General features: G+C 37.0%; 1 protein-coding gene across 1 annotated transcript in view; it reads left to right on the forward strand.

Moving 5' to 3' along the window:
• The window catches only part of LOC140142003 (atos homolog protein A-like), a 46,037-nt gene that overhangs the window by 28,542 nt on the left and 3,382 nt on the right, over positions 1-14,113 (forward strand). The window contains exons 3-10 of the mRNA XM_072163906.1: positions 1,462-1,685; positions 3,191-3,316; positions 7,802-9,548; positions 10,676-10,819; positions 11,291-11,358; positions 12,481-12,592; positions 13,002-13,160; positions 13,658-13,726. Coding sequence (XP_072020007.1) covers positions 1,462-1,685; positions 3,191-3,316; positions 7,802-9,548; positions 10,676-10,819; positions 11,291-11,358; positions 12,481-12,592; positions 13,002-13,160; positions 13,658-13,726 — 2,649 coding nt within the window. The remainder of the gene's footprint in view (positions 1-1,461; positions 1,686-3,190; positions 3,317-7,801; positions 9,549-10,675; positions 10,820-11,290; positions 11,359-12,480; positions 12,593-13,001; positions 13,161-13,657; positions 13,727-14,113) is intronic.

Below are 14,113 nucleotides of genomic sequence, written 5' to 3' on the forward strand. Positions count from 1 at the left end.
GCGTCATAGGGGCACGGGCGGCACGCCCCCCAAACGATCTGAAATTTTTTTTAATCCCATAGGAAAATTGCCAAAAAATGGCTTGTGCCCCCCCCAATTTGATGACCCACTCTACACCACATAGATCTGTATATGTGTTACAAGTGCCCTTTTCAATTCACCATAGAGTGGTACCATAGAGATTTTAAATGCATTGATTTATTAGGCTATAATCACCAAGTTCATTTCTTTAATATATCAAAATATTTTTTTAATCATCAATTATACTTTAATTCCCCCTCCACCATATCACAAACCTTTAAGCAAATATAAACTCATTACATTTTTTAATTTCATCGCTGACTAATATTATATATATTTTTAATAATAATAATTTAATAAATATGCCTGTACACCAATGAAAATATGATGGCACCATCAGTTCATATGACACATACACATATTTTGGAGTATAAAATATTAAAACCAATAGGATATGGGTTCCCTGTACATGCAAGTATAGTCATACAGGTCAATACAAGTGGTTTGATGACTGTCAGGTAAATCAATTTATTTTTTGCATGTCATCTTTATTTCTCTATTTTTGTTATTGCAAAAACTAAAATATATTCCTGTGGATTTGGGTAGGGATATTTAGCTGTTGTTTTTTGGTGTTTTTTTTTTTTTTTAAACATTGACTGACCACGCCAATCAACCAAATTTGATGAGAAATAGACCCAAAATAGTCTGGACTCGAGTTGTCTCCTGCACAAGTTTTCGCATGAATGTTTTAGAAGAAAATTTAAATAATGCATACACTTCTTTTCTAAACTAGTTCTGAAATTTTGTGAGCCTCATTTGTCTGAGAGCCAGCAAATGGTACACTTGATCAGCTGCACAGCCCCGTACCAACCTTGCCACCCAAAGCAATAGAATATCAATATTTTGTGATTATGTATAAAATGTAGAAATACGGTCACACTCGTAAAAGAATTTGACAGTTTGAATTAAATATTTACGCATTCTGTCAAAGATTTGAGAGAGAAGCATTGTGGTATTTTTGGCATTAAATAAGACATTCAGAAGGTCTACGTTCATCAATTTCAGTGGAGGTGGGCGGGAGGGAGTTTATAATTGTAGTGAAAGCTTTTAAACAGTGCGAAATCCAAGGTCCACAAAGCAATGTACAATGTAGTGTGGCCTGATCATATTGTGTTTAAAAAGAATTTTGGAAAATTGATTGCTTTTAAACTAAGGGATGTCATTTTGCCAGTAAATTTAGATTTCAATATTGACATCCATAAATGAAATGAATTGCTATATAAATAGTGCTAGGCTAATTTGTACCTTTGTGGAAGTGGAAACTCTGCTAGAAAGATATTTTGTTATCAATTACTGTCATTTTACTTCGTCTTTTGAAGATAAAAAGCTTAGGACCTTATTTTCCTTATTTTTTGTTTATTTGTTCATTCTATTTTTCAGTGCAAACAAATGGAAGCTGTGCGTGCCTACATCTGGTTTCTATGTCGCAATGATATCCCTATGTCAGTAGAGGTCCTCTTGTATCCAGACTGTTGTTACGCCAAAGATGTTGAGATTGAGATCGGTGCAGCGGCAGAGTCGGGATCTACCAGTCCTCTTCAGCCGGCAGCTCAACCAGATCATCTCCTGATAGAGCAGTGGATTGTACAAGTTCTACCAAAAAGGTCAGTATCTATGGCCAATTAGATCTCCCTCTACATGTAGTCCTCACATCATCAAACTGTGAGTATGAATTGCAAGCAGGTTACCTCAGCTGGCTTGTGTGTATGATGGTGGCTGTAGCTATTAGCAGGGCTCCTGACCAATATACAAGTGTGAGATTCAGGGCCTCTCTATTTTGCATGGAACTTTAGTACAGACCTGTGTACTAAGACAATTTGGTTTAAATTCGGCCAAAAATGTTGCCTTTTGGTATATATCGATGGGTCCAAAATTGCTATATTGATGGGTCGACTTTCAAATTCTCAGTGGCACACCTCTACCAAAACCAATCTTGAGTACCCCACCCCCCCCCGGATATTTTTACCCAAACTCCACATGAAAGAGAATTAAAATCTCTTCCATGTGGAGTTCACTCATGTCATAGTTAACTCATTAAGCTACCTGTACTCATCATACATTTGCAACTATGTGTTATTAAATATCTATTACCTATGATGGTGCATCGGTTGCAAATCTCTCTTTGAGCAATCAGTCCTACGGTACCTTTAGTTAGGTATGTGTGCCATACATACGTACATGTACATGTCAATGTTTGTGAAATCCACTCCCAATTGGGAATATACAAGCAGATATACAATGTAAGTACCATGTACATGCATCATTATAAATGTGTGCAGTCATTAGCACAAATTGCATATTTGTAGTTTAATGATGTAAACAATATATTGATTGAATAATTGAATCGTAGAACATAATAAGAGGCCATTTCCAAGTAAATTGTATGGCTTTCTTTCACCTAAGGTCACATCACCATCTGGCCGCATGATACAAGTCAAATAATGTAAAACAAATTATCAGTGTCCAATGTCAACTGACTATTGCACAAGGCCTTAGCATACATGTACTGTATAAATTATTTAAATTGCTGAAAGCTTTGATATGTTTCCTACCATCAAACATCCTTCCATTTACTCTGACCACAGCATTTCCTCTGCTTAACTGGCACTATTGAACTTTATAATTTTTTTATTCCTTGCACTAACCACTATCAAAATTAATGACTTGACTTAAATCTGAAATTTAAAAGTATTAAATTCATCATACATTTCTCCCTTTTAATCTTTGCCCACAGAATGACCCCAGAAAATCAAGTGCTGTACCACCACCACCAAATGACCCCAGGTTATCAAGTGCTGTCCTCCCATCAACCAATAATGACGTCAGTTCATCTCATCAATGGCCCTGTAGTGATCCCATGTCATTGTACTTGGAACTTACAATCTGTGCGTTCCATAACTGTGATAACAAACAATGTCAATTTGTGTGGTTTACACTTAAAAAGACCTCTAATTTTGATTCATTTCTGGATGCCTTAAACCAAAGACCATTATAGATTTTATGTGTGTGTATTGGGTATGTGTGTTTTGTTGTTGTTTTTTTAAATAATTTAAATTCACACAATGTAATCAATTAATCTACCAATGTGATTTTTGCATCCTCACTACAGGTCTCCACAGGGTCAGTGTTTCAGCAACATTCTCCTGCAAGCTGTACGTTCATTTCTACACTTCTCACAACTGAGTGCTTGGCTTAGTAGTAGTCATGGCAAGATGTACAACAACATTGTCTACAGGTAAATAACAACTATCAGGACCTGTATTTCAGTCATTATGATTGTATTCCAAATTTCAGTTTGTGAAGTACAAAGGGATTTATGTATTGGGCTATTCCAGTTGAAAAGACATGACCTTAATCTCCCACACAGGAAGTGTGAATTCCAAATGCAGTCACCCACTTAGAGTCACTTAGGTAACCTCATTTGAAATCTATATTCCCTGTGTGGGAGATTAGACCATGTCTTCCATAGGGTGTATGGATTTCAACTGGAATAGCCCATTTTGAAGCAATATGTGGACTGGACTGTTATAGACAAATCCGACAAGCCAAGTGATGGTCAGGATTAAGTCGCCATAGGTGGGGGCCATCCGCGCCAAACTAACTTAGTTCCTTTGTGATTGCGATCCAAAATGCCCACTCGCGAGCGCTTCGGAGCGCGTAGCACATGCGCCGCGTCATGGGATCGGTAAACGCTGCATACCTGTCATACTGGCGTCGCATAAAATGAATGGAAGGCCCCCCGCTATGGCTGCAAGTGAGGTGTAGGAATGTGTCAAGTCGGATTTGTGTATACTGTAGTGATACTAATTTAGTCTCTGTATACTACACAATGTTATTGTTAGGATGGATATTTGCCTTCCCTCTAAACCCTTGTTGTATTCTAAATAGTTAGCTCCAGCAGTTCAATACAATAGAATGCAGTTAAACTGCGTGTTCTGCATGGGCACGGGCGGTTGGGTTTTGAGCCATCACTTAGAGCTTTACATGTATTTTCAAGTGCATTTCAGGAGAAGAAATGAGTTTTGTTTGAGAGAGGAATACAAGGATTTTTTCCTGAGGATGACATGTAATAAATAAATCTCTATGGTCTGTTATTAACTTTCTTTTGAGATAATCAATGCGTCAAACATCAAGGCAAATAGCATTAGCCATGACCATGGCTCATACTTCGAATAACAATTAAGATTTCTGAGACAAATGATACATACACGGTTGCATAAACAAGATACATTTGCACACATTAACGGTACAGTATACACTAGCCTGGCCTGGTCGAGGCTGCTTCTTGTTGTTGTTGTTGCATATGAACGAATACACAAAGGGCGATCCTGACTTTTAGACCACCCGAGCTATATAAGGTACAAATTGCAAATTTATCATATTAAACTTACGCAACAAGGTTAAACATGTTTTCAACTGTACAAACATACCTTTTATTCCATCAAACAAGCTTTATTTTGTTCCAAAATTCACGTTTTTATAACTTTTTTTGACGTAAAAGAGCTGGTTACAAAACCAGTGATGCCAGTTCCGAAGTTTTCGCGTAGCACAAGCGCTTGATGTACGCTCATTTTGACGGTAATTTACGCTAGCGTATCATGCATTTTCAAGCGCGTTTGACATCGTTTTACTGCATGACGCAATTCTGCATTTATTCAAGATGGTAATTTCTCGAAAAAAGCGTGATGTATTTTACCCGTAATTTCCCTCATTACTCAAAGCCGCCCTCTTTCACAATATTTTAGCTTCTTGGATATCATCGAAACATAGATTAGTAATATTAGGTAGGTCACTGTATTTTTAAAGATTGTTTAGATGGTTTTACAATGAAAAAATTGATGTTAAAGCTTCTTTTCAAAAATTGGTTATAGCTTGTTAAAAAACGGGTAAAAAAGTAGTTTTTAGCTTGTTGGATATTGTTGCTTAATAGTTTAAAGCTTGACTCCTTAGATGAAACTTTTAGTTTAAGCTGTTAGAATATTAAACCTTGATGAAATAGTAATATTTGAGCCCTATATAGCGAGGGTGGTCTAAAAGTCAGGATCGCCACACAAAGTACCATAAATAAAATAAAACTGACTTCACCCAGTTTCAAAGATACATAATTTTATACTTTGTCTAATTTTAAATGTGTGAGGCTTCCTGCATTTGAATAACTTTGAAAAATAAACCAACAAAAGAAAACACTCAAAAAAACCAACAAAGGAGTGAAAAGCTACCACATGTCATTTGCAGTGGCGGCGCTACAGGTGGGGATCCCCCAATATTTTTCTTGCCGCCCCCCCCAACTTTCAAGGCAAAAACCCAAAATTACACAAATTTCCCATTTTTACAGCAATTTTGACCAAAATTTGGTGATTTTGCCCCCCCTAAAAAAAAAAAATTTTGCCCCCCCTAAAAAATTCCTGGTACCACCACTGGTCATTTGCTGGTGGCAACTACTATAAAGAATCTATTTGTAACAGTAATACAGATGGTACAAATCCCTCAAACTCATTTATATATTGACAGACAATATGCGCTGAATTGAGACATTCCACTTGGGATATGTTATTATGTTTGCCCACTGACCTCTTTTTACTTGATCTGTTTTCAGCTGCTTCTTTTTATTTGGTCAAAAACAAAGTTGCACTTGTTTTGTTAACACACAGCAGCGCTAACCTAGAGTGAAGAAAGTGTATATAGAAGCTATTTTAAACAAAAACATTCAACATTATCATGTTTTCATTTGAAGTCGACCTTTTATTCAAGTAAAAGACGTCATAGGTAGACAGACAAGCATTTCTCAAGAGATATAAATGACATGATTCTGATGCTCAGCGAGCATAATTTCCTATTTTAGGTAACATTAATTTGTGTGTTGTTGTTTTTTGCAAAACAATCTTGCCTGAATGATAAAAATCTTTAACATTGTGACATGTGTTTTCTCTCAAAGTGGGAAATTGAAACGTAATAACATATTTATATTTTCTTTTATGCTGATTTTACATGGAATGCTACATTCTCCGATCTTTAAATAGTTAATTTAGGAAAACTGCACCCTGTCAGAATTAGCCATCTGATGAATTTGTCCATCATGTTTGTAAAGTTCACTTAAAGCAATATGCGATTTCCATAAAGAATTGATTTTATTTGTTTTCCACAAAAATGTTAGTTTTCACTGATCACACTATGTCCTCTTTTAATTTTGGGCCAACAAATGAGGTAAACAAAGAAAATTACTATTTCATTCCAACAGCTATAATTATTGTAAATGTGTGTATTAGCTCACCGATCATTATTAATTTGAGCGGAGCTTCACGCAGCTGGGAGGTATAAAATAAGACGTAAAACAAATAGCAATAAACACACAGTTTATACATCAATGATTCAATGCACACGAGAGGTGTCAGCCATTACTTGGTCACTGAAAACAGCGAATAACCCAGAGATCTCCGGATTGATCATATTTTGCTTTAATTAAAATACTTCAGACTGGGTCTTTCAGGTGGTATTTTAGTACACCATTGGACATTACAATCGTGCAAAAAGTAGAAATTCAAGACAAATTGAGGGTGTCACTTTCGAGCAAATCACACATGGCTTTTTGATACAACTATGTGTACATGGTTCTTGCTTAGCTCTTCCAAACCAGATACAGCTTCCTTGTTCTTACTTCCACGTGTTTAGATACAAATTGTCTCTTGTAACAGATTTACGGGTGGGAGTCTATAAGAAACAATTCCACAATATGGATTTTGACAAGAAATTTTACTTAAATTTCCACCAGGTGTAAATCTTTAAGAATTGTAACCAGACTAGAGAACTATTTGAATAAACACCCTGCATGAATCATGCTGTGCCCCATTAGTACACTACACAGGGATTAATTACACAAAACCATTGCAACTTATTACAACTAATTATTGAACCGCATTTGCAAATTTGGTTTTGATTTGGTGTGAAGAAAATGTGCTACAAATTTTCTGAATTTTGCTTTTTGTTAGAGGAACATTTTTTTAGAATATAAATATATCATTCATCAGGTGTATCACATATGGATATCGATTGCATATTTATTATCAAGAAAATGAACAAACATCAACAAGCGTTGATTTGGTGAATTGTGTTGGGCACAGATTATAACCTCACCATTAATGTTAAGCAATTCATGTGATTACTCAAAGTAGACCTTTGAAAGTTATTTCCAATATATTCAAAATCGTATTTCTAACATGAGACAGATTGCCAAAATTTGTGAGTCACTCATGAAATTTCACTGTACATTGATATGGATCCACCCAATTGTTTCTCATGATTAGATAAACCAGATGTATGATAGAGTATCAAGTTCAGATGAAAGATTAAGATAAGAATAGCATCAGCAACAAGAAAAAACATGAAAAATGTTGGATAAAAAGTTATATTATCAGCAGTCGCAAATCGCAATACATGCATACACTTGGCATTTGTAACAGACTACAAGGTTATGAAACAAAAATAATACAGCATCAAAGTAAAATAGCATGAGCGCTACACACACTGTTAATTATCTTCTCTGTACAAAAATATAGCGAATATTCCAGCAATGTTGCAGCAGCTTCAGGCATTTCTGTCAGTGCTTGCTTTTATCATTCACTTAACACAAGTTGTAATTTAATTGTAATAGTAATCAATTGAGTGTCAACATTATCAATAAATAATTAACCGTTGGTTTTGATTTTGTTTTTCTCTTTTACAGAGTGTGTGCACCTGGTGATTCCTATTCCACTGATTTCATATCTAAACCAGATATTCACACATTTCCGGTCCTAAACATCTCCAAATCAAGCAGTGTACGGGTTAGCGTCGCTTCCCTACCTCGACAAAAGTATATGCCAGCTATAAGCTGCCAGAAGGATGGGCATATAACGTTAAAGAAAACACCACCTTCGTCACCGGGCAGAGAAGCGCCTTTATATCAGCATGTTAGGTTATCGGATCTGTACCCACAAGTGGAGCAGTCACTTACAAGAAGACAGAGAAGTGTTGAAGATCTTAAATTTGAGTTCCAACAAAGAAATCCAACCTGGAGGCAAAAGCATAGCTCCGGGGAAGATAACTCTACATCTAGTAGCAGCGAAGAAGACCAGGCGGAGAAAATTCGACAGAAGAAGGCCGCTTGTGCTCCAAAACTAGAAGTTGTCTTACCAGAGGTGTACAGACAGCAAGGTGCCGTGCCCAAATCAAGAACGCCAACAAAGTCGGAGCAGCAACCGACTTTAGAAGAAGATTCAGCTAAATATCTAGGTCAATCCGACTGGTGCCTACCCCCAGGTACACCAGCTTCGTTATACAAATCTGAACACCAAGCATCCCCTTCGCCTGATGTTCATCGGCAGTTGTTCAGTATGCCAATTCCAACAAAGAAATCAAGTCGAGATGATGTACAGGAAAACAAATTAACTAGATCAGATAGAATAGCATCGACCCCTGAGTTAGAGCCAAATAGAGGTGGTTTAGGTTTAGATGCTTTCAATAGTCAAATCAACAAGAGCCAGTTCTGTGATCGTTTATCAAGTTTTACCACACCTTTGGACCAGGAATCCTTAGTGCCAAATTATTACGATACAACTTCCTTTTCATCCATGCAAAGTATAAATGAACAACTTTCCAGCTTATCTCTCCTGGAATGCTCAACAGACGTGTGTGCGGATACCAGTACGGATGATAACGATGATGCGGAGGAAGATGGTGGGGCTAAAGATGATGATATAGATTGGCAATGGAATATTGATGATAGGACTCCGAGACAGAGAACATCAAGTGAAAGAACTTTAAGTACAGAAGAGGAAGATAATGGGATAATGTTCAGTGCCAAATCTAGTGATGACTTTGATGATGTTGTTGGTGGTGAAGAGTTCTGGGATAGTTCCTCCTCGTGGACTGATGACGTAATAATCGGCAGCCATCTTGATAATTATAGCGAGATATCCGACGATGATTCATTTGTGTCATGTCTGTCTGGAAGCTATTCAAGCAGTCCATGTGTATCCTCATTCACTCCCAGACAACAGCTTGAAGCCCAGTTCAGACAACACTTGAAACACAAGGATGAGGCCACTGCCCTGTTAACTAAACCAGGGAGTAGTCCAAATTCACCTGCTAGGCTCGGCGCTATCGCCGCCAACAGATCATCACCGAAACATGACAAATTGGCAAGTCCGATAAGAACTACATGCAAATTGATATCATCATCAAATAAAGACTCGCCTACTCACAAGCCCTCACCTACTTCTTCCCCTCGTCATAATAGAACTAGAGGCTTAAGCCTGGATAGTCAGGATTTTAAGGCTGATATACCGGCGCCTTTTCACAGACCAGTGCCGACGCCATCGGATGGTGGACCTCCTGTGTGTGTTGGTTCACCGTTTACACCAGTGTTTTCCAAAAGCAAATCTTTGCTAAGAAATGTTATAGGAAAGGAAAATATACCGCAACCAAAACAGGTGAGTACAGTTCTCAATAATGTTTTTTATGAAATAATAGATAAGCCTGATCCTTTAATATTGTTTTGTAGTGGAGGGGGGACAATTTCACACAGATTTGCTTTGGATTTTAACTCTCCCGACACGGGTTGACTGCAGACGACAATTTTAATTCACAAATTTCGGAATTGGAAATGTTCATAACCATATTTGGATTCAGCATGAAAAATGCATTAAAATGAGTACAAAGAAGCCTTGTATTGGTTCAGTGGTTCTTAAGATATCTCTTTATATTTTGAGAAAATATCTCAAAACTTGGGAATTTTTATGTTAAAACTTATGGCTAGCACACAGGGCATTAAGTACAACACTGTAGGGGAGAATTTGCAGACAATAATTTAAATGGGACAAGGCAAACACAGCCCATGCATAACCAAAATGTTGGATTGTCATGACATAGTTTTGGAAGATCATTGCTCCTCATAGTTTAGGATACAGGTAAGGATTTTTAAAATCCTAACCCCAATCATACTGTTAAAACAGTATGATTGGGGTTAGGATTTTAGGTTAGTGTTAATATGGTGGTGCAAAGGGGATTCCAACATTATTTGCTAATGTTGTAAGTGACAACAAGGCACTAAAACATATTAACTAAAATTACATGTGCCAAGCACAAGCAAGCACACTTCGAAAAGCTAAGTTTGCTGATTGAGCCATGATGGGAATAAGACATTCAACATTGTTGCCTAATTTTGACTTCATGTATAAGTTTAAAAGAAAGTGTACAACTGTTTGATCTTTTTAAAAAAAGTGTTCAACTGTTTGATCTTTTCTTTCTCAATTTTATGATAATTGTTCTGTATTTCTAAATTTCTAATAGTCTGACATAAAGTAAGCTTGTTTTGGGGGGATGGAGGATAGCATTGTAAAAGTTACTTTTTAAAAGCTTCAGATGTGTGTGATCATTATAGCTTTAAACGAAAACACCTAGATAAGATACATATCAGGTCATTTCCAACAAAAGGGATTCTTTACCATATGGCGCACTATTATTGCAGTCCTTCATAAATAAACATGTTTCCACTTTCCACATATGGATCCAAATATACTGTTCTTGTTTAAACCATCTTCTTGTTATCAATTTGCAGGTGGAGAGTGGCGTACTAAGTGATCTCAATAAGCGGCCATCACCCCCTAGGTCGCCAGATAGAACCAAGTTTAGACGCTCATTTGACAGCTCTAACACTTATGTATTCCATCCACGCACTGGACTTCCTATTAATTCCAGCCCTGTAAGTAGTACTAGCATTATCTTTTTAAGGATTCAGGAGGTGTTATGCTAAATGAGCAATCCATTTTTATCCTTCTTGCGAAACTGCACAGAATTAGCCTAGCACTGAAATCTTCTATTGTTGGATTATAGAGCTTTATACCATAAGCTGCATAATTCCTCAATGGAGCTTTACACTAGTCTAACTCATGAATATCTTATGCCAAGGATACACTGGAATCCAGACCTTGTGGGAGATGTCTTCCAGGAAATTGCAATTTATTTTATTTTGCAGGTTTGGAATTTGTTTTTACTAATATATATCATCAGATTTTACAAACAAAATGTTAAAAATACAACTGTCTGAATGGCAGTTTACACATTTAATTGAAAAAGTGGTCCAGTCAAATATCAATTATGAGTTGTCTAAAGACAAAATAATTCATTTATTGTTAGTATTGCTAATGTTTTTATGATTTGTATCACCCTATAGGCACCCCTCAGGAAAGCCAAAACAACCAATGACTGTGCTGCATTACTTAAACCTGGAGGATTAAAAAGGTAGGTAATTTAAACATGGTATACATGTAAGTCCAACCTTATCTGGCCATGATGGGAACCCCTGTTTGTTCATGCAGTACGGTAAATATCAGTTTGAGGTCGTATTTCACGAGGTCGCAGATAGTGTGTGATACGACCTCCAACCAGTGGTATTTTTTGTGCCACATAGATATAAGTGCAGACCAACAGCCTCAATGCACGAGGTCGCAGACCGAGGGTGATATGACCTCCAACTAGTGATATTTTTGGTATTGCATGAACAAATGGGGGTAACAAATTTATCAAGTTAGTGCACAACACACTGTAGGGCATAATTTCCGCCTCTTCCACATACGTATTCAGTACAGTTAACATCACAACGCTAGTATGCAGACCTGCTGATTGCCGGTGCTGATTAAGCGCTGATTAATACAGCTTTATATGGAAATTATGTCAAAGCTAAACAGTACAAAAAAATATAATTTGGCTATTAACTAAAAATGAAAAGTTGTTTTTCATGTCTACTAAATGATGCACAACACAGGTCCTATCAATGCTTCAGAGCATGAAAATAAGGTGCCATGTGGCATTGAAATGCATGTTTTTCTTTGTGAATATCATGACATACATATAACAGAGGTCCAGATAAGTGAGGTAGGAGTATTTAGTGCTTTTGGCCTTCTGCCATCAGTGAGATCAACACATCCAGGCAGCTGATCGAAAAGCACCGATCATATGCACCCATCAATATATATTCAACCAATCGATTTGTCGCAATTTGAAAGCATATTTGACCATGCACTGAACGCCTCAACCTGAATGTAGCAATCATTGACATCGTTGGTGAACTAGTATTGGATGATGATGCTCCCTTGCCACGTCAACGTTTTTGTGGTTTTTAGTAGTCATCGTTGACGTTGTCAGCAAGAAAATTAAATATAATGACGAGAACTTGGATCTTTAAATACAGATTGAAGAATAAATACGATCTTGTTTAAATAGTAATTTTCATAGTTGGTCGGAGACCAGTTTAGTGGCGTGTTGGTCAGTTGGAACAGATTTTCCCTGTTTTTATATTATTATACCTCTATATTTATAAAAATGAGCTACTACTTAACTTGTCATTGTTTCTTTGTCTTACAGTTCTCCCTCTTGCAATGATTTAGAGGATGCCCATACGCCATTATGCCAGTCTACTCGTGTGCTTAGTACCAGCGCTCCAGCTTCCACCAGTTGTCTATTAGGAAACTTTGAGGCAAGTATATAAGATTCAAAATTTCAAAATGACATGGATCTTCAAAATGACATTTCATTTTTGGCCTGTATTTTTATCATTGCTTTTTTTAATTCTGATAAAACATCAGCCTAAGTTAAAGATCATGTGAAAATAAAAAGCTTTGGTCAGGATGAAATGCTTAAGTTGAATTATTTAAAAAAAATTGTGGTCAATGTTTGAGCTATTAGTATTGAATGGAGGTTAATAAACTCTGCCATTGTGGGTGAGCTCATTGTAGCTCATAGTGTAGTATGATGTGAGTTTACCATATCTTAGCCAAATATGTTGACTCACTTTTGTTTGGAACACCTTGTATCCACAGTTGTCAGTCACTGCACTCTTTTTTATAATGTGTTCCATTAACAATGCCCATTCTCTCTCTTAACAGGAATCTGTACTGAATGGTCGTCTAGAACCACTTGGCACTATTGATGGCTTCACAGCAGAGATTGGGGCCAGTGGATCATTCTGCCCTAAACACATAGAGCTTCCAGTAACTACATTCTTCTATAGTGTGTCCGATGATGATGCACCATCATCATATTTTGTAAGTAGTAAGAATTTTTAGGATTTTGAGTTTTGACATTTGAAGTAGACTTGATTGGATTTGTGAACTTAACAGTGGAGACATACATTGGTGATAAGTTGAGAAGATATTGAAATTCTGAAATATGTGGCATACTTGGAATTTATGAGCGAAAATAATAGCATTTTTTGTTTTGAAGAGGTAAAAACTAAAGTGAGGTCTTAATTCTAATTGATTCCAAGAGATTCTAATTGATCTTTAATGGGGGAATTTCTGCTCCCTTGAGTTTTTCACTTTATAGCCTTGACCCTGTGGAAAAATCCATGTGCAGCCACTGCTGTCATCATATTCATGTATATTCAACTTTATTTAGCCATAGAGGCCTTGGAGGGCCCATTTCAACCTTAGGTTGCTCTTCCTTGGGGCCGTGGATGACCCCTCTCACATGAAGATCTTGAGGAAGATGCTTTTACTTCACTGCTAAAGTGTTAGCCATTTTGTGTGTCTTCTTATTGCAGGGCTATGTCAACCTAGAGAATATTGGTAGAAGAGGATATCATATTCCAAAGTGTGGCACTGTGCAAGTGGTAAGATTAAATGTTAAAAGTATAAATATGTGACATAATCTGATGCACTTAGGTCAAAGAAGGCATCTTTTAAAATCGAGTTATTATCAAACTCCAAACAGTCACAGTCCCAGCATCACCCGATAATGAGGGCCGATTGTTCCATGATATGTGACAGGCGAAACTGCTACGCACATACCGCATATTTTTGTGGTCTTTCGTGTAAACGTGAAGACACGCAAAGCTCTATCACGTATACACGAAGGCACACAACGCAGCCGCGATTGTTAGACACGTCACAATTGAACAATCAGCCCTCATGAATATGCGAGAATTCACAGCATACAAAACACAGGGACTTTGACTAGTTATGAATGATCTGTAGTAGTCTCTGAATCAACCATTGTA

This window comes from Amphiura filiformis, chromosome 20 (genome assembly GCF_039555335.1).
Source record: "Amphiura filiformis chromosome 20, Afil_fr2py, whole genome shotgun sequence".
NCBI classification, from domain to species: Eukaryota; Metazoa; Echinodermata; class Ophiuroidea; order Amphilepidida; family Amphiuridae; genus Amphiura; species Amphiura filiformis.